Source organism: Hemitrygon akajei, chromosome 15, assembly GCF_048418815.1.
Source record: "Hemitrygon akajei chromosome 15, sHemAka1.3, whole genome shotgun sequence".
NCBI lineage: Eukaryota > Metazoa > Chordata > Chondrichthyes > Myliobatiformes > Dasyatidae > Hemitrygon > Hemitrygon akajei.
The window spans coordinates 30,793,857-30,814,864 of NC_133138.1; the positions used below are offsets into that span (position 1 = coordinate 30,793,857).

The following is a 21,008-nucleotide window of genomic DNA, read 5'->3' on the forward strand; positions in this document are numbered from 1 at the left end:
GAGGCTGATGACCCTCAAATTCTTCCAATTCCTGCTACTTCCACATCTCTTTTTTTTACATAAATTACACTTCTGTGGTTATCAACTTCATATCCCTCTTCCACTTTTAATGAGCAGATCCTCAACTGGATAACACATTTCAATACTGCTCCCGACCATTGGCTATGCAGAGCATTACCAGAACCCACAAACATAGAACATAAAAAAAATAGAAATCTGCAGCATATTACAGGCCCTTCAGTCCACAATGTTGTGCCAACCATGAAACTGCCTAGAATTCCCCTACCACATAGCCCTCTATTTTTCCAAGCTCCATGTGCCTATCTAAGAGTCTCTTAAAAGACACTACTGTATCCACCTCTACAACCGCCGCTGGCAGCGCATTCCATCCACCCACCACTCTCGGTGTGGAAAAACTTACCCCTGACATCCCTCTGTACCTACAAGTAAGAGAAGCTTCTCAGTGTACAGCCAAGATGCCCAACCTCACAGGGTGGATGTGGAATGTGGACCATTTTGTTTATTTGCTTCTCTTTCGTAGCCTTGTTCTTCTATAATTAACTCCTGGAGTAGAAGCATGTGGCATTCATACATAGAAATGGAGCCTGCAGCAACTGGACAATAGAGTGAAAAATATTCGGAGTATTGTTATCTAAGTATTATTCTGACCTATGCTCCAATTCCATTTTCAATCATTTTGAAGATATTAAGATTAGCTTTATTTGCCATATGTACATTGAAACATACAGTGGAATTCATCACTTGTATCAAATCAAATCAATGAGGATTGTGCTGGGCAGCCTGCGAGTGTCGCTACGCTTCCGGTACATCACCATGGTTCTCTCCAATTTCTCTCCCTACAACTTCTCCTTCTTCCTCTACAACTTCCCTTGGCACTTGCTCTAATGTCACTTTGTGTGTTAATATCAGAATTTGTCTTAAAATATCCAAATGTAACTGAAAGTTAAAAAAGCAAGATGCTAGAGAAACTCATCGGATCAGGCAGCGTCTGTGGAGGAAATCATTTAGTTCCCATTTTAAGTCACAGGAGAGTCCTCACGAAGACAGAACCAATTCCAGATGAAGTGTTTTAACCTACAACACTGACCGTCCATTTGCCCTACAGATGCTGCCTGACCCACTGAGTTTCGCTGGAGCTCATCTTTTATTTTCCCTCCAGATTCCAGCACCTGCAGTCTCTAATATCTCACATATAACTGAAAGTTGTTTTATGCTCTTCAGCACACACCAAATTCTGGGGAATTCAGAAAGTAAGGCAGAATCTACAGAGGGGAACAAAACAGTGAATGCTTTAGGGTGGGACCCTTTCTTCTGGACTCAAGAAAGGCTACATGAGGCAGACCTGAGCCCAGATGAAGGGCTTCAAGTCAAAACATTGACCATCCATTTCCCCCCACGTTCTGAATCTGCTGTGTTGAAAAATACTGACTCAGGATGGTCAAATAGCAGAGCACACTCAACGGGATTAATGGCCTAATTCTAATCTTATGCCTTAAGGGATAAATGATGGTACAGTTGGCCCTCCTTATCCGTGAATTCCACATGCGCGAATTCAACTTAACACGAATCGCAAAAACCCAGAAGTGCTCTTCCAGCACTTGTTGATAGAGCATGTACAGACTTTTTTTCTTGTCATTATTCCCTAAACAATGCAGTATAACAACTATTTTACATAGCATTTACATTGTATTAGGTATTATAAGTAATCTAGAGATGGTTTAAAGTATACGGGGGGATGTGTGTGGGTTATCACGGATCGGGATCGAAAAAAATCAGATGTTCTCTTACTCAGTAAGTCGGAACAGATACATCTGGTATTATTTAGCATCAGTTAGTCAAACGTTTGTCTTAGTATATAGTATATATTTTACCTTTCTATGTATATAAAACACTTAACGTATGTTTCAGCGCCGGGCTTGGGAATGGAACTTCCCGAGTTCGATTCAGTGACAGACCGCTCCCCAGTGCGCTCTCTGCCGTGCCGGGTTGATGTGAAGGATCAAAAACCCAAAACCCTAAAACCCAATAATTAAACCACTGCGTTGCTTAGTAATAATTGTAGCTTTCATCGGGGCAGAGCCTTTCTCACTTTATCCTTTAAAATTGTTCCGATCGTTGACCGACGTAGTCTAACGCTTTTCCAATGACCGATGGTGTTTCACCTCTTTCCAATCGCTTTATTATTTCCACTTTATTTTCAATCGTGATCATGATTATTTTCGTGAACAGAAACACTGCGGATTCAGATCTCTGTCACCGGGTCCTAATGTCCACCGCACTGAGACAGGTTAAATAAGGTCTGGGATTCCGCTGGGTCCTAAGATCCACCGCATTGAAACAGGCTGAATAAGGGACTTGAGCATCCGCAAATTTTGGTATCCGTGAGGGGTCCCGGAACCAATCCCTTGCGGATAAGGAGGGCCGACTGTACAAAGAATGTTTCAACATTGTAGTTTATGACATCAGGGCACATTCAAACAATAATATCTTAAGACCATAAAACATCAAAGCAGAATTAGGCCATTTGACCCATTGAGCCTGCTTCGCCATTTCATCATGGCTGATCCATTATCCCACGCAGCTCCATTTGCCTTTTCCCCATAACCTTTCACGTCCTGACTAATCAAGAATCTATCCATCTCCACCTTAAATACCGCTAATGACCTGGCAAATACAACTATCTTTGGCAACAAATTCCACAACATTTACCACCTTCTGGCTAAAGAAATTCCTCCTTATCTCCATTCTAAATGGATGCCCCTCTATTCTGAGGCTGTGTCCTCTGGTCCTAGACTCCCCGACCATAAGAAACAGAGTCTCCACATCCACTCTATCAACATTCGGTAGGCTTCAATGAGGAACCCTCTCATTCTACTAAATTCCAGCGAGTAAAGGCCCAGAGCCATCAATCGCTCCTCATAAGATAGGCCTTTCACTCCTGGAATCATTCTCGTGAACCTCCTTTGAACCCTTTCCCATGTCAGCACAGCCTTTTTTAACTAAGGGGCCCAAAACTGCTCACAGTACTCCAAGTGAGGCCTTACCAGTGCTTGATAAAACCTCAGCATTACATCCTTGTTTTTCTATTCTAGTCCTCTCAAAATGAATGCTAACATTGCATTTACCTTCCTCATCACAGACTGAATCTGCAAATTTACCTTAGGGGATTCTGCACGAGGATTCCCAAGAACTTTTGCACCTCAGATTTTTGAACTTTCTCCCTGTTTAGAAAATAGTCCATGCTTTTAACCCACCCTATGTTACTGAGGAAAATGAAGCCATTTTCTTTCTGACAAATCTCAGCAGAAGGAATCACCACAAGGTGATCTGGATGTCTAAGAAAGGAATCACACAATGCTTACCTTGGGAGCTACAAACTGTGAGACTCTATTCACAACCCATTTTGGTAATGACCCTAAAAGAAACATAAAAAAGCACAATTTGTTAGAAACAGGTTGGTTAATTTAATCATCCAGTGGCAATTCACATTACAGCAGAGTCATTAAATCCCTCCACACATCTGTGTCAGAAATGGAATTGACCTGCTGGCAAAATAAATGAGTAAGATTGAATTTGAAAACAAATAACTCAGAAAGTGTAATTAAAATCTATATGCTCTTCCCAGCTTGACTTAGCCGTGGACATAAACTACAAAATGTGCAGCAGGTCTGATATCTGAAAGAGAAAGGGACACAAGAGATTATTAAACAGTAATAAAAATAAGAAACGCTGGAAATGCTCAGCAGGTTATTCAAAATTAAATTAGAAATCAATGCAGAATATAATGTCACATTCAAGGAGAAAATGCAGTGCAGATTGACAAATAACTTGCAAGGGCCACAAAAGGTAGACTGAAAGATCAAGGCACAAGAGATTCTGCAGGTGCTGGAGATCTAGAGCAACACAAACAAAATGCTGGAGGAAATCAGCAGGCCAGGCAGAATCTATGGAAAAGAGTAACCAGTCGACATTTGGGTCCGATACCCTTCATTGGAATTTGGTTTGCTTAAGATACAATGGTGGACAGGTACACTGGCAATGAGAAAGATGCAGGGATGCTTCAGGGAGTTAAAGTAATGGACAAGAATATTGCCGATTGAACATTATCTGGAATAATTTGGGTCATAGTCAGGACGCTCTCAATTGTACCCCTGCAGAAAGTTCTTAGGATTTTGGGGCTCATACCAAACTTCCTCAAACTTCTGAGGTGAAAGAGGCGTTGTTGTGCCTTTTTCATCACAGACCTGGTGTGTACAGACCACGCGAGCTCCTCCGTGATGTGGATGCCAAAGAACTTGAAGCTGTTTACCCTCTCAACCCCAGATTCATTGATATCAATAGCGGTTAGCCCATCTCCATTCCTCCTGTAATCCATAACAGCTCCTTTGATTTTGCGACATTGAGGGAGAGGTTGTTTTCTTGATACCACTGTGTCAGGGTGATGACTTCTTTCCCGTAGGCCACCTCGGTGTTATTTGAGATTAGGACAATCAATGTAGTGACTCCAGCAAAATTAAGCAGCAGATTAGAGCTGTGGGTGGCGACACAGTCATGGGTATACAGGAAGTAAAGGAGGTGACTTCGTATACAGCCCTGAGGGGCTGCTGTATTGAGAGTCAGAGGGGTGGAGGTGAGGGAGCTCACACTTACCACCTGCCAGTGATCTGACAGGAAGTCATTCTGCACGTGTTGAGAGACTATGAGTTCATGCACAGTGAATTGAGGGCCATGGTGGACTTGAGAAGGACATAAGCTCTGAGGCACATCAGCCATGATAAGTTTGAATGATGGGGCAGGCTTGAGAGGCCAACTGGACTATCGCTGCTCTATTTTAGATATAAAATAGAAAGTAAGAACAAATGGAACAATTCCTTTCCTCCCACAAATGCTGTTTAAAGCCAATAGGTTGCATTGTTGTGTAAGAATAAATGGCTCACTTTCGGACTGAAAGGCTTTGAACAGTCAGTGGAATGCCGCAGGGATCCGAGTTGGGGGCTTGGTCAATGGCTTGGATGAGGGTTAGTATTCAAGCACAATACTATCTAAGTTTGTTGAAGCTACATTGGTGGGCAGCATTGTTGGCAATGAGAAGGATGAAGGGAAGCTTCAGGAAGATAAAGACAAGTTAAATCAATGGGAAAGGACATGGTGGATGGAACACGACCTGGGGTAATTGGTGGTCATCTACCATGAAAGAAATGTGGAGTAATTTTTATATGGTGAGAGGTTAAATGGTGTTGATGTTCCACTGACATCCTTGTACACAAATCAATAAAAGCTGACAGGTAGGTAAAACCAACAAGGAAGATATATGGGGAGCTGGCTTTTATTTCAAGAGCTTTTGAGTACAAAATTAGGGATGCCTTCCTCCCATTATACAGGGTCATGGTGAGACTGCTTCACAAATACCATGCAGGGGTCACATCTCCCAAGTGAAGGAATGATATGCTTGTGATTTTGGAAATGCAATAAAGGATCACCGGATTGATTTCTGATTTGACAGGTTTGACATCTGAGGAGAGGTTCAGCAGACTGGGTTTATATTCATTAGACTTTGGAAGAATGAGAGGTTTTACAGTTTGACAGAGTAGATTAAATGACATCACCTCTGGCTGGAACTTGTAGCCTGATAAGTCGCATAATAGGGGCTGGTCTCTTTGGACACAGAAAATTATTTTCACCCCGAGAGTAATGAATCTTTAGAATCTGGTGCACCTGATGTGGCCACCTCTAAATTGTCAAGTATCTTCATTCTGTCTGCAACAAGCAGAATTTCCCAGTGGCTAACCATTTTAATTCCAATCCCTGTCCTGACATGGGATTGCCTCATGCAATCCATGAGGCAATCCCATGAGACATTCCAATCCCTGTCCTGCCTCATCTACTGCCTCAATGAGGACACTCTCAAGTTGGAAGAGCAACACCTCATATGCCATCTGAGTAGCCTCCAACCTGACAACATGAACACCTATCACCTATCGTGTTCTCACTTCATTCCTCCCTACCTTCCCCCTCACTCATCTTCTAGCTTGTACTCCTTACCCTCCTTCCACTGACTTCTTAGTCTGCCTACTTCCCACTTCCATTTCAGTCTTGATGAACTGTCTCGGCCCATAATATTGACAATTTATTCCTTTTCACTGATGCTGCCGGATGTGCTGAGTTCCTCTAGCACGTTGTCTGTATTACTTTTGCATGAAGTATATCCAAGAAAAGGGTTGGTAGAATTTTAGACATTAAAGGGGAAAAGCGGTGAGGCATTGTTGAAGGCAAACAGTGAAAGAACAGTCACTTCTTAATGCTGGTGAGATCGCTCTGTCTCTATGAGGGAGAATGTTGCCCAGGTTTTCTGCATTTTCTATGTGGACTTTTTGTTCAGTCAATGGTTTTTTAAAAGATTCTGTGTTTTCCGTCCGATCTTTCTCGTTTATTTGTGTGTGGGGGAGGGGGGGTTTGGGGGTCGATGTGACTGTTGTTTTTGTGTGGGGGGAGGGATTTGGGGCTCTTGATCAAGCTGTTATTCTTCTCTCTCTTGGTTTCATGACTATCTAGAAAAGAAGAATTTCAGAGTTGTATACGCTGATAATAAATGAACCTCTGAACTTTTATGCTAAATATGAAGGGCCAAATATTATACAGCAATACAGCATAGTACAGGCCCTTTGGCCCACGACGTTGTGTTCACCCTTCAACCTACTCCATGATCAATCTAATGCTTCTGTCCTGTAGAGACTTCCATTCATCTTTCATCATGAGCCTACCTAGGAGTCTCTCAAATGTCCTCACTGTGCTTGTCTCTATGACTACTCATGGCAGATCTTTCCACGCACCCACTGGTCTCTGACTAAAAAAACATCTCTGAGATCCCTATACTTCCCTCTAATCACCTTAAAACTGTGCCCTCTTCTATTAACAATTTCTGCTGGGAATCCGTTCCATGTTTTAATGATTACTCAGCCTCAACAGTGTCCATTATTCCAGAACAATAATACACTGTAAAGCAATGGAAGGCATCAAAGTAAATTGATATTTAAATTGGATATATATTAGTTATAAGCAAGGCCTGTAAGTGGGCAGAAGAACCAGTGAACATTACTTGATATGGTGATAAGAGGCATTAATAGAGTGGACAGACAGCACCTATTCTTCTTTGAGTTGTTATGGGCCTAAAGAGAGAATAATGGTTTAAATTAATTCTTTATTCATGCTCCAGGTTAAACTTTTAGAAGAATTTTTTTTTAAAATTGCTTTTCTCTGGATTTGATTTTCTTTTTTTTCTCCCTCAGATTTCTGCTGTCCATTTTCTGCGCTCTTTAATTCAACCAGTCGATGCCTTTTCCTCAGTAATCCATTACTGAGCAAAGATTCCACAGAGACGGCACATTCAGGCAGGGTAGATTGACAGCATCTGTGTTTTGAAAGCTGCTCTTGTTGGTGAGAATCTGGCTATGTAAAATGCTGTTACAGTGGGATGGAATGCATGCTATGTAATGATATCAGAATTGCTTCCTGAAATTCTTTGCATATGTTAGGGTAGCTAAGCTTATTCTTGTCAACATAACAGCGAAGGCTGCAGTCTTCTCCTACACATGAGAAAGTCTGTTGATTCTTGAAATCTAAAGCAACACACACAGTATACTGGAGGAACGCTGCAGGTCAGGTAGCATCTATGGAAAGGAATAAACAGTCGACATTTCAAGCCAAGGCCTTTCTTCAGGACTGGGAAGCAAGGGAGAAGACAACAGAATTAAAAAGCTGGTGGCGTGGGGGCGGTGTGGCACGAGAAGATGATAGGTGAAGCCAGTTGGGTAGGAAAGGTAAAGGACTGGAATCTGTCAGGAATCTGACAAGATTCTTAAACTGACTTACATATGGGATGCGTTGCTAATGTGAAATTGTCCAACTGTAACTGTATACTTTGAGGTGGAATCTTCATTTTGTTTGCATTTTCTGTGAGTGATTCAGTGGTACATGAGTATCAAGAAGCAGACTACAATCAAGAGCCATATAAGCAGGCAAGGCATTGTAGAAAGGTACGAGAAACTTATACCTTATCACAGGCAGACATTTGAGCCAGTGCAACTGGAAAGTATTGTAAGATATATATTTGTGATAGAGTACGGAATTGATTATTCCTGCCTTTTGAGCCACGCCGCCCCAGCAACCCCAGACGAATCCGATACCTAATTTTGGGACAATTTACAATGACTAGCTAACCTACCCGGTAGGTCTTTGGATTGTGGGAGGAGACCGGAGAAAACCCATGCATCCTGTGAGGAGAATGTAGAGTCTCCTTATGGAATGGTGTCAGAAGTGAACTCCGAACTCTGGAACGCCCTGAGCTGTAATGGTGTCGAGCTAGTCGCCGTGCTACTGTGGCGCCTAAAGTCGCACTGTGAACAACCCACCCGTCAAGGGAACTGGGCAAATCCTGGCAGGGTCTCGTGAGCATTTCCTAGCTGTAAGTTTGAACAACTTTGAGGACATTGTTCTGGTCACTAAATAGGAGATTGGCCCCATAACAGTACAAGACGAGGAAATAACTTCAGGAATAACAGCACTACATGAAAACCAGTCCAGCCACACCAGTGCATATTCTAACATCCGCAAGTGCTAATTACTGTAGCAAAAATCATGATGTTTTCCCTGTTAGTTTTGTTATACCATTAGAACATAGAACATAGAATAGTACAGCACATTACAGGTCCTGGGGCCCACAATGTTGTGCCGACCCTCAAACCCTGCCTCCCATATAACCCCCCCACCTTAAATTCCTCCATATACCTGTCCAGTAGTCTCTTAAACTTCACCAGTATACCTGCCTCCACCATTGACTCAGGCAGTGCATTCCACGCACCAACCACTCTCTGAGTGAAAAACCTTCCTCTAATATCCCCCTTGAACTTCCCTCCCCTTACTTTAAAGCCACGTCCTCTTGTACTGAGCAGTGGTGCCCTGGGGAAGAGGCGCTGGCTGTCCACTCTGTCTATTCCTCTTAATATCTTGTACACCTCTATCATGTCTCCTCTCATCCTCCTTCTCTCCAAAGAGTAAAGCCCTAGCTCCCTTAATCTCTGCTCATAATCCATACTCTCTAAATCAGGCAGCAACCTGATAAATCTCCTCTGTACCCTTTCCAATGCTTCCACATCCTTGCTATACTGAGGCGACCATAACTGGACACAGTACTCCAAGTGTGGCCTAACTAGAGTTTTATAGAGCTGCATCATTACATCGTGTCTCTTAAACTCTATCCCTCAACTTATGAAAGCTAACACCCCATAAGCTTTCTTAACTACCCTATCTACCTGTGAGGCAACTTTCAGGGATCTGTGGACATGTACCCCCAGATCCCTCTGCTCCTCCACACTACCAAGTATCCTGCCATTTACTTTGTACTCTGCCTTGGAGTTTGTCCTTCCAAAGTGTACCACCTCACACTTCTCCGGGTTGAACTCCATCTGCCACTTCTCAGCCCACTTCTGCATCCTATCAATGTCACTCTGCAATCTTCGACAATCCTCTACACTCCTCTACACTATCTACAACACCACCAACCTTTGTGTCGTCTGCAAACTTGCCAACCCACCCTTCTACCCCCACATCCAGGTCTTTAATAAAAATCACAAAAAGTAGAGGTCCCAGAACAGATCTTTGTGGGACACCACTAGTCACAACCCTCCAATCTGAATATACTCCCTCCACCACAACCCTCTGCCTTCTGCAGGCAAGCCAATTCTGAATCCACCTTGCCAAACTTCCCTGGATCCCATGCCTTCTGACTTTCTGAATAAGCCTACCGTGTGGAACCTTGTCAAATGCCTTACTAAAATCCATGTAGATCACATCCACTGCACTACCCTCATTGATATGCCTGGTCACCTCCTCAAAGAACTCTATGAGGCTTGTTAGGCACGATCTGCCCTTCACAAAGCCATGTTGACTGTCCCTGATCAGACCATGATTCTCTAAATGCCCATAGACCTTATCTCTAAGAATCTTTTCCAACAGCTTTCCCACCACAGACGTAAGGCTCACTGGTCTATAATTAATACCCATCCATAGATGCTTTGGTTTACTCTCATCAATAGTATATAACTATTGCAGAATTATAACTAATGCAGAAAACTTGCGGTTACTGTGTTTAGTGAAGATACTTTTCCCACTGAGTTAGTGGCTTGTACGCAGTATGTTGCTGACTACCTCCTCTGAGATCCCACCACAGAAGACAGAAATATACTGGCTGCTTGCTGAGTTTTACTGTCCCAAGCTTATCATCATCATCATTTTGTGCTATGTTGGATAACGTGGTGATCATGGTCTTCCATCTGTCTTTAATCTCAAACGTCATCTGTGGGGAAGCCCCACTTCACACAGATATTCTTACTCATTTCTCTATCCATGACTATGATTGTTCTTGGCAAATCTTTCTACATTAAGTGGTTTGCCACTGCCTTCTCCAGCCATTATCGAGTGACGTCAGCCATTATCAATACTCTTCAGAGGTTGTCTGCCTGGTGTCAGCGGTCACATAACCAGGACTTGTGATATGCACCGGTTGTTCATATGACCATCCACTACACGATCCTATGGGTTCATGTGACGCTGATCAGGGAGCTAAGCAGGAGCTACACCTTGCCCAAGGGTGACCTGCAGGCTAGCGGAGGGAAGAAGCGCCTTACACCTCCTTTGGTAGAGACGCATCTCCACCCCTCCACCCAACTAATGGTTTAAACAAATTGCTAAATTTAACTTCAAAGGAATCAGAAGTATAGAGTTCAGTAAACATACATTATTAAACACGAGGAATTCTGCAGATGCTGGGAATTCAAGCAACACACACAAAATGCTGGTGGAATGCAGCAGGCCAGGCAGCATCTATAGGGAGAAACACTGTCGACGTTTCAGTCCTGACGAAGGGTCTCGGCCTGAAACATCGACAGTGCTTCTCCCCATAGATGCTGCCTGGCCTGCTGCGTTCCACCAGCATTTTGTGTGTGTAACAAACATTATTACATTGTTTATTTAGTCCTGACATTTAATTTTTTTATTTTATGTTAGTGATTCAGTGCAGAGTAGACCCTTTAGGCCCTTAAAGCCATGCTGCCTCAGCAACCCCAGACATGTTTAATATCTAGTTTTATATTTAATATATAATTTAATATTATATTATATATATATGCATATTTAATACTTCAAGAATATTTGAGTAATCTTGTGTTTATATTGTTTGATTAAGCATTGTGGTTAGTTAAAATAATTAATTATGCATTTTATGTAAAAATATTTCAATTGCATTGCATCTTTGCACTACCACTTAGTACGTGCTCGCTTTGCATAAAATAAAGACGAGGCCAGACCCATATTCCCAGACTCCTGTGTATTTCTTTGAATTAGTTTAATGTTTTGAAGTTACAAAACATAACATGTACGCCTTTGGACTGTGGGAGGAAACTGCAGGAGCTGGAGAAATCTTACAGGGAGAACATACAAATCCTTACAGAACAGTGTCTTTTGTAATATCACTCTCTCCTCACCCCCCCCCCCCCAGGGAAATTCTCCCCAGAATGATATTTAGGGGGAATTTCTACCCTATGTAGTCCATGCATTACAGGGGGCACCTAGAGGCACACTTTTAACTTGTAAGTCATTTGAGCCATTGACCTTTCATCTTAAGTCCCACATTAGTGAACAACATACACTCAATGGCTACTTTACAAGTTACACCTTCTCATTACTGCAAATATCTAGTCAGCAAATCATCTTCCAGCAACCCAATGTATAAAAGCATGCCAACATGGTTAAGAGGTTCAGTTGTCCGTTCAGACCAAACATAGAATGGATCTAAGTGACTTTAAGCATGGATTGATCTTTTTTGCCAGACGAGGTGGTTTGAGTATCTCAGAAACTGTGGATCTCTTGGGATTTTCACACACAACAGTCTCTAGAATTTACAGAGAATGGTGCAAAAAGGAAGTAAATAAAAAATCCAATTAGCAGCAGTTCTGTGGGCAAAAATGCCTTGTTAGTGAGACAGGTCAGAGGAGAATGGCCAGATTAGTTCAAGCTGACAGGTAGGCAACAGTAACTCAAAAACTTTACAACTGTCGTGAATAGAAGAGCGTCTCTGAACACCCAACACATTGATCCTACAACAGCAGATGATCACAAACATTCACTCAGTGGCCACTTTATTTGGTGCAGGAGGAAGCTAAAAAGTGGCCACTCAGTGTATTCACAAAGTGTAAACTGAAATTTCCAGAAAGCAGAACACAAATATGTCAAAAATGCGAGTGCAAGATTGATGCAATGATAAAAAAAGAATTGTACATGCCTGCTCAAAACAGTTATAAGTCACAAAGAAGTGATGTGTTTGATATCAGGTCTGATGTTGGTTTCCCGGTGTTTCATTTTATTGTCTTGCCACTCTGAATTTGCCTTTAAAATGTAAGCATTGACAGATGGGAATTGCACGGACTGAGACAGTTCTGTTTCTCTGTGTGATCTACTCTCCAAGTTAGAGGTTGTTCGGGTTAACAAGCACGGTTCTTTGAGGGCAGGTTGAAAGACTAAAAGAGGGCGGCAGAAGTTTGCCTCACAAACAGTGCTTTGTAAGTTTGAAACCTGAGGATTAGTTTTAATTTTAAATGTTCCCCAGCCAGATGGAGTTTGAAAGGTGTGAAAAACAAAAATAATGGGGGGGGGGGGGGTTTGAAATCAAAGAATGCTTTACCCCTTTGTCAGGTCGAATAACTGCCTGGTGGGCAATAACAGAAAATCTCCTGAGAGCTGTGTGAGCCTGAAGAATTGGTGTCGAGGCTGGATGTATGTCTGACAGATGGTCCATTGACACCTTTGTTTCAGCTGATGAGCTGGAGCTGGGGTGGATGCACAATAAAATGTGCAACGGGACATTGTAACCCTCACAAGATGCTGGAGGAACTGAGCAGGCCAGGCAGCATCTATGGGACAGAGTAGACAGTCGATGTTTCGGGCTGAGACCCTTTCTCAGGACTAGTAAAAAAGATGAGATGTCAGAGGGACTTCTTCAGGGTACACTGACTACTAATTTGCAGAGAATATAGAGTCTGCTTAAACAACAGAAGACAATTATTATACCATAAATTCTTCCAGTAAGGAGATTGAGGGGAGATTCGATTGAGGCATTACAAAATTATGAAGTATATAGATAAGGTAATTGCAAGCAGATTTTTTCCACAGAGGTTGGTTGAGAATAGAACTCATGGTCATGGGTTAAGGGTGAATGATGAAAGGGGAATATGAGGGCGAACTTCTTCACTCAGAGGGTAGTGAGAGTGGAACAAGCCGTCAGCAGAAGTGGTGGATGTGGGTTCTATTTCAACATTTAAGAGAATAGGTGCATGTATGGGAGGGATATGGATGGCCATGGTCCAGGACTAGGCAGAATAAATAGTTTGGCACAGACCAGTTAGGCCAAAGGACCTTTTACTGTACTGTGGTGATCAGTGACTCTACAAATCTAAAGCACAATATGCTGGAATCTGGACAATTTTCCAAGTAAAAGGAAGCAGTACCCGGGGATTACAGATTATGTCCACAAAGTGAATATTTGTCATTTACAACGATACAGGCAAAGGCTTAATGCATGGAAGGATTATGCCACTGTTTCCACACTGCTTTACTTATTAACAATACCCAAGCTTCCTAGCCATTGTACATTGACTGAATAAAGCAGACACATGAGCCATCAACTGAAAGTGTCACAGAAACAGAGAATAGGACAAAGATCACTAACCATGGAATTGAAACCCTTACTTTTATTAAACCATAACAGAGACACTGCAGTGAACAGTTCTTGTTTTGTAATGCTTCATGCAAAGAGTGAGAAGCAAACTGCTTTGAAAAAGGAGCAGCAGTTATGTAGAGCAGCACAAGCAAATGACACACAGCCAACATTCCACAAACAAAAAAGATAAAAGACCAGTAAATTCATCTTTTGAAGGTGCTGGTGGAGGGAGAGGGTTTTCTGGAAAACCCTATACCTTGATCTTCCAAAATGAACCCAAGAAGGAGATGAGATCTCTGCTTAACAACCCCATCTGATGGACAGCATCTTCTTAGCAATACATTATTTTGTTCGCCCTGTACTCGTCAGTGACCCTAGCTTATTATTAGCCCCTACGTTATTGTGTGTTGTATGTGTGTTATGCGTACTGCTGTGCATTACAACCTGGTCTGGAGAACCATTGTCTTGTTCGATGCTATACATGTATAGAGTTAAATGACAATAAATTTGACTTGACTTGATATACCGAAGTTTTACACAAGGTGAGGTGGGTGCCTGGGATGTGCTGCCTGTGGTGTTGGTAAAGGCAGATGCATTAGATAGGCACATGAATGTGAGGGAAATGGATGAATATGGACATTATGTAGGCACGAGAGATTAGTTTAGTTAGCCATTCGATTACTAATTTATACAATATTGTGGGCCAAATGGCCTGTTCCTGCACTGTACTGTTCTATGCTAATTGTGGCAGAAGTTCATACTTAAAGGCTTGTCAAATGTGCTTGCATCTGTGAATTGAACACCTTTGACTGCAATCAAACTGAATTTCAGAAGTATAACCGTGTAACGCTGTTGCATAGTGGACACACATACATGCAAACACGAGGAAATCTGCAGATGCTGGAAATTCAAACAACACACACAAAATGCTGGTGGAACACAGCAGGCCAGGCAGCATCTATAGGGAGAAGCGCTGTCGATGTTTCGGGCCGAGACTTCATCCTGACGAAGGGTCTCGGCCCGAAACGTCGACAGTGCTTCTCCCTATAGATGCTGCCTGGCCTGCTGCGTTCCACCAGCATTTTGTGTGTGTGACACATACATGCAGTCAAGAATGAATTTCAAATGCAATGCACGAGTAGTGGTGAAACTTGGGAGAGAGTGGCATGTCGCCACTGCTTAAACTCCTGAACTGCTTGTTCAGGAGTTACTAGTTGAAGGAAGAAGTGGCCATATTTCATGTCCCAGATCTTGCTTATTTAAAACAACAGTGGCATACAAGAATGAATCCTACAGTTCATTCTGGACATAGATACTGTCATTGTTCACTAGAAATGTTAAGAATTCCATGCAAATTCTAATCATTTCTTCATAACTTCTGGCATCTCCAACAGGATCCTATCACTAAGCACATATTTCGCTCTCACCCTGTCCACTTGCCAGTGGAATCACTCTCTAAATGATTTTTTTTATCCACTCATCGATCCTCAATGATCTCCCACCTGGCACTTAACCCTGCAAGCATGATAAGTGCTGCACCTGCCCCTCCATCTCCTCCCTCATCAGAATTCAGGGCCCCAAACAGCCCTTCCTGGTGAGACAATATTTCACCTATGAAACAATTAAGGTCATGTACTATATGTGGTGCTCTCAGTGTGGTCTCCTCCACAGGAGATTGGTGAATGTTTTCACTCTGCCACAAAAGACAGGATCTCCTGGTGGCTACCCATTTCAATTTCACACTCCATTCACATGCCTGAGGCCAAATTCGGATTGGAGGAGAAACCTTAAGGCTGATTTATACCTGTGTGTCACATCGATTCCGTAGGTAACACGTACACTACGTCGTACCCCACGCTGTAGGGTGACGTGCACCTCTCCAGAAAAGTTACTCAGGCGCTGCAGCGACGCAGACTCCAACAACGGTGATTGGTCCACTTGGTAGCATCGCATTTCCTCCCTACACATTTCCGGTTGCTTCTTCTCCGCCATGTTTGTAGGTTGTGCGTACACCGATGCGAAATAGATGAACCAAATTGTCAAATCTACCTGCCGACATGTGAAAATGTTGGAAATGCATTTCCTCGTCCATGTCTCTCATGAAGAAACTCAACACAGTGGCATAGAAACCCCACCACCAGTTAGTGTTTTGGCACACACCAACACGTGCTCGCTATGGCGTAGAGCGACGCAGAAGTGAAAATCAGGGTTATGGCTTAGGCTGTGGCGTAGCCCGTACGCACAAGTATAAATCAGCCTTTACGGCCTGAACATCAATTTCTCTAACTTCTGGTAATTACTCCTCCTCTCCTTTTCAATTCCCCCTTCTGCTTTTCCTCTCATCCCTTCTTTTCTACTCACCTATGCATGAACTCCCTCTGCTTGGTCAAGGAGGTTCAGCCGCTTGGCATTCAAAATGAGGTAGTAAATTGGATTAGATATGGGCTTTGTGGGAGAAGCAAGACCTGTCACCAGGCCTATGACTAAGTGGAGTGCTGCAGGGATTGGAGCAATCTGTCAGTTTGCTGGCCCCTCCTACACATGTGACGTGAACACCTCTTGCAATAGTTAACTGGGGAATACCTGACAATTTATGTTTTATTTATTTACCGACCTACAGCGTGGAAAAGGCCCCTCTGGCCCTTCGAGCCAATCTGAACCTACCAACTTGTACGTCTTTGTGCTGTGAAAGGAAACTGGAGCCCCTGGAGGATACCCAAGTGGTCACGGGGAGAACATACAAACTCCTTTCAGGCAGTGGCAGGAATTGAAACCAGGTCGTCGGAGCTGTGAAGTGTTGTGCCAACCACTTCGCTACCGTGTCACCCAATAATATGATAGATTCTCATTGCAGAGGCTACAAAGTGGTTCAGGAACCTAGATCACCACCAGAAACTTTTCAAAGGCAATTTGCAATATTTGTTCATTGCTGTTCTTGCCAACAATCTCGTGAGAGCAAAAGAAACATTTGTCATAACTCAGGTCCCGGTAACATCCTTGTAAATTTTCTCTGTACTTTTTCAAACTTATTGATATCTTTCCTGTGAGTAGGTGACCAGAGAGGCACATAGTACTCCAAATTAGACCTCATCGGCATCATCTACAACTTCAACATAACATCTCATCTCCTGTACTCAATAGTTGGATTACATGTGATTAATGACCAAATGTATGTCATTATAAGTAAGCTTAGACTTCAGCTGAAGCAGAGGGAGATTCCCACTAAATTTTAGGGAAAATGTGACAATCCTTGTTCAGGTATCTAATAGAGTTGTCAAGATGATTCATAGGTTCTGATAATGAGAAACTATTCCCTCTGGCAATTGGGTGAATAATCAAAGGTTGTAGTTTTAAAGACATTGCAAAAACACTCGGCAGAACATGAGGGGGCTCTTCTCCCTGATCTGAAATGCTTTGGCAAAATATTAGTGGAAATTGATTCTATAAAGAATGTTAAGTGAAAGTTAAAGAGATGTTTGGGGAAAAGAAATACTGAGTCACATATGAGAAACCAGACAACTGCTTTTTCAAAGAGCCAACCTAAGGTGCTAAGGCAGAATGGACTCTTGCTGTAGTACGTTTCAGAGACCCAGAGACATTTTTCTCTACTGTTCATGCTGTGTATACCACTACTAGATATAGATAATTACATCAGGACTGATGAAGGGTCTTGGCCCGAAATGTTCACTGTTTACTCTTTTCTGTAGATGCTGCCAAGCCGACTGAGTTTCTCCACCATTTTGTGTGTGCTGCTTGGATTTCCAGCATCTGCAGATATTCCTATGTTTGAGATGTATAGAAAAGTTCAGCACATAAAGGAAGACAGGAGGCTCATGATGCCCATGCCAGCCAGTGATGTTAATGTGGAGGAGAAATCGGCTGTGTGTGGTTTCTTTCTATTACATACCAGCTACCATACAGGCTGCATCTTGCATGGCCTTGATCCACAATATTGCAGCTCATCTCCCTCAACCTTTCTGTGGGATTGGAGCTAATCTACAGAACAAACTGTAACTGTAACACATTATCCTTGTACTACGTTGATGTACCGATGTGATGAAATAATCTGTCTGGATGGCAAGCAAAACAATATGTTTTTTAGCGTACATCAGTACATTTGAAAATAAAAACCAATTGACAGCCAGTGTGGCTTTCTGTGGGCCAAGTTGTGTCTTACTAACCTGAGTTTTTTGAGGAAGTGAGGAATGTGATTGATGAAGGCAAAGCTGTGGGTGTTGTCTACAAGGCATATGAAATGTTTTCTCAAGGGAAGTTGTTGCTATAGATTAAGATGTATGGGATTCATGGCTAATTGGTTGTTTAGATTCAAAAGTCACAGTGGTTGATGTGACTTACTTTGCCTGAAGTCCATGACTAGTGGTGCTTGAAAGATCTGTACTGCAACCTCTGCTGTCTATGATATTTAAAAATGACCAAAGAACAGATTCAGACTTCAGAAAGGTTAGGATGAGGGAACACACCCCAGTCCTCAAAGAGGGATCAGAAGTGGAAAGACTGAGAAATTTCAAGTTCCTGGAGGTCAATATCTCAGAGCATCTAACCTGGATCTGACATATCAATGCAGCTACAAACAAGGCATAATAGATGCTCTCTTTCATTAGAAGCTTGAGAAGATTTGGCATGCCACTGAAAACACTCAAAAATTTCTACAGATATGAGTATGGGGGGTGTGGGCTGTGGTGTGGGGTTGGGGGTGTTACTGCACAGTAACAAAGTAAGCCACAGGGAGTAGTATATTTAGCCAGCTCCATTAAGTTTACTGGCCTCTGCAGTATCCAGGACATCTTCATGGAGCAATGCCTCAAAAAGGCAGAATCCATCATTAAGGACCCCCATTACTCAGGTCATGTTTTGTTCTCATTGTTATCATCAGGAAGCAGGTCCAGAAGCCCGAAGGCACACACTCAATGATTCAGGAACAACTTCTTCCCCTTCTGAACAGACAATGAACACATGAATACTACCTCACTACTTTTGATTTCAACTTTTGCACTACTTATTATTTAATTTAACTATTTTCTATATATATATATATATATTTACTGTAATTTAGTTTTTTTCTCTATTATTATGTATTGCATTGTATTGCTGCTGCAAAGACAACAAATTTCACGGCATATGCCAGTGATTTTAAACCCGACTGATTCTGATGAACAGAGACATCAATGGGACAGTAGGTGAGAGGGTGAGTTGTTTCAAGTTCCTTGGTATACACATCATCAAGGATCTCACCTGGACTGTACATACCAGCTGTGTGGTGAAAAAGCAGAACAAACGCCTCTTTCACCTCAGAAGAAGTTCGGCATGAGTCCCCCAGATCCTCAGGACTTCCTACAGGGGCACAATTGTCACCGCCTAGTATGGAAACTGTACTACCGTCAATCGCAGGGCACTACAGAGAATGGTGCGGATAACCCAGCCCATCTGTGAATGTGAACTTTCCACTATTCAGGACATATACAGTAGCAGGTGCGGAGTATCATCAGGGACTGGTGTCACCCCAACCACAAACTGCTTCAGCTGCTTCTGTCTGGCAAATAGGCCAGGACCACCAGGACAGCTTCTTTCACCCAGCCATCAGATTTATCAATACATTTTGATCTGTTTGCATCTGACTGTCCACACATGTATAGAAAACAATTGTGTATACAATCCTAGTGTTTGGGCAATATCCTCTCACATTTCCCTTCCTTATTGCTCGTACATAGCGACAGAGATGCAACATAAAGACTTTTACTCCCTTATGTTGTGAGATGGATGTAAGAAATAAAATTCTAAATCTATACTTAAACTTGATTTTGGCCTGAATGAAAATGAGAGGGGTGGGTTAGTAAACTTGCATATGACACAAAAATTAGTGGGGTAGTGGTTGGCATAAAAAATACCAAAGGATGGAACATGATAGACTATTTGCAGATATGGATAGAGAAATGGCAGATGGAGTTTAACTGGGACAGGTGAGAAGTATTTACATACTGGGAGATCAAAATATAACGAGAACATTAAACAGAAAAAAACAGCGGGTCCTCCCTGCTTCCTCTGTCCAGAAATCTCATAACTTTAGAGATTCCAATTGTACCTGGATTTTTTTTTGGTTGTTTTCAAATGCCTTAAATTCAGTAAATAAGTTTAATTCCATGCACTTGGCTCCACAAGTCAGCTCCATAAAATGCAACATCACACCATCTGATAATTCATCTGGTGAGCAAAGCACCAATAGCTCCACCTAGAGGTAGTCAAACAGATGACAAAGTTTGCCAGAAGAGGAAAGACAGGAGAGTCACAACACTTCATGATCTCAGTGTTATTAAGGGAAGGGGAAACACAAGGAAATCTGCAGATGCTGGAAATTCAAGCAACACACACAAATTGCTGGTGGAATGCAGCAGGCCAGGTAGCATCTATAGGGAGAAGCGCTGTTGACGTTTCGGGCTGAGACCCTTCGTCAGGACTAACGGAAGGGGAAGGGGGGCAGGATTTGATGTTTCAGATCAAAATTACATTAGCTGGAAGGTTAAGCTGGAAAGAACAAAGAATTGACGTACAAGATTGTTGCTAGAACTCAAGGGTCTGAGTTATGGAGAGAGGTTGAGCAGATCCATATTGTTTTTTGAGAGCATAGGACATTGAAGGGTGATCCTACAGAAGTATATAAAATCATGAGTGCATCAATAGGGTGAATGAGCACAGTCTTTATTCAGGGTTGGGAAAAGCTGGAAGGTGATAGATGGAAAAATTAATGGGCTGAAGAAGAAGGAATCTGATAGGAGAGGAGAGCGGACCATGGGAGAAGGGAAGGAGGAAGGTTTAGAGAGAAAAGACGACCAGTACTACTTAGATGTCAAAGAGCCTATTTCTGTGCTACAACTCTCTATGACTTGAAATTCCTTCTTGAAAATGTTGTTTCCTTCCTCCAGCCCTCCCCAAAAGGTGCTGCTTGTCCTGCTGAGTTCCTTCAAAAGATGCTTCGTTGCTGGAGAGATTGTTACCCCTCTCAATACTGAAGGAGTGAAGGACAGGTTAGAGGTTTAATAGTAGCCCCTGATGATACAACAGTGGTTACCCTCATCAATAACAATGATGAGTCAGCAAACAGAGAGCAAGTACAGAGGCTTGTCAAATGCTAGACAAAATAAATGATTGTGAACTTCATGAAGGCACAGTCGATCATTCTCAATGACTCCGCCATGAAGAAAGT

General features: G+C 42.5%; 1 protein-coding gene across 6 annotated transcripts in view; it reads right to left on the minus strand.

Moving 5' to 3' along the window:
• The window catches only part of LOC140739250 (START domain-containing protein 10-like), a 167,110-nt gene that overhangs the window by 12,353 nt on the left and 133,749 nt on the right, over window positions 1-21,008 (minus strand). For all 6 annotated transcript variants that reach the window (XR_012101588.1, XM_073067379.1, XM_073067381.1 and 3 more), the window contains exon 6: window positions 3,384-3,436. Coding sequence is in view for 5 of the 6 variants with exons in the window: in XM_073067379.1 (XP_072923480.1) it covers window positions 3,384-3,436 (53 nt within the window). In the remaining variant the exon portion in view is untranslated. The remainder of the gene's footprint in view (window positions 1-3,383; window positions 3,437-21,008) is intronic.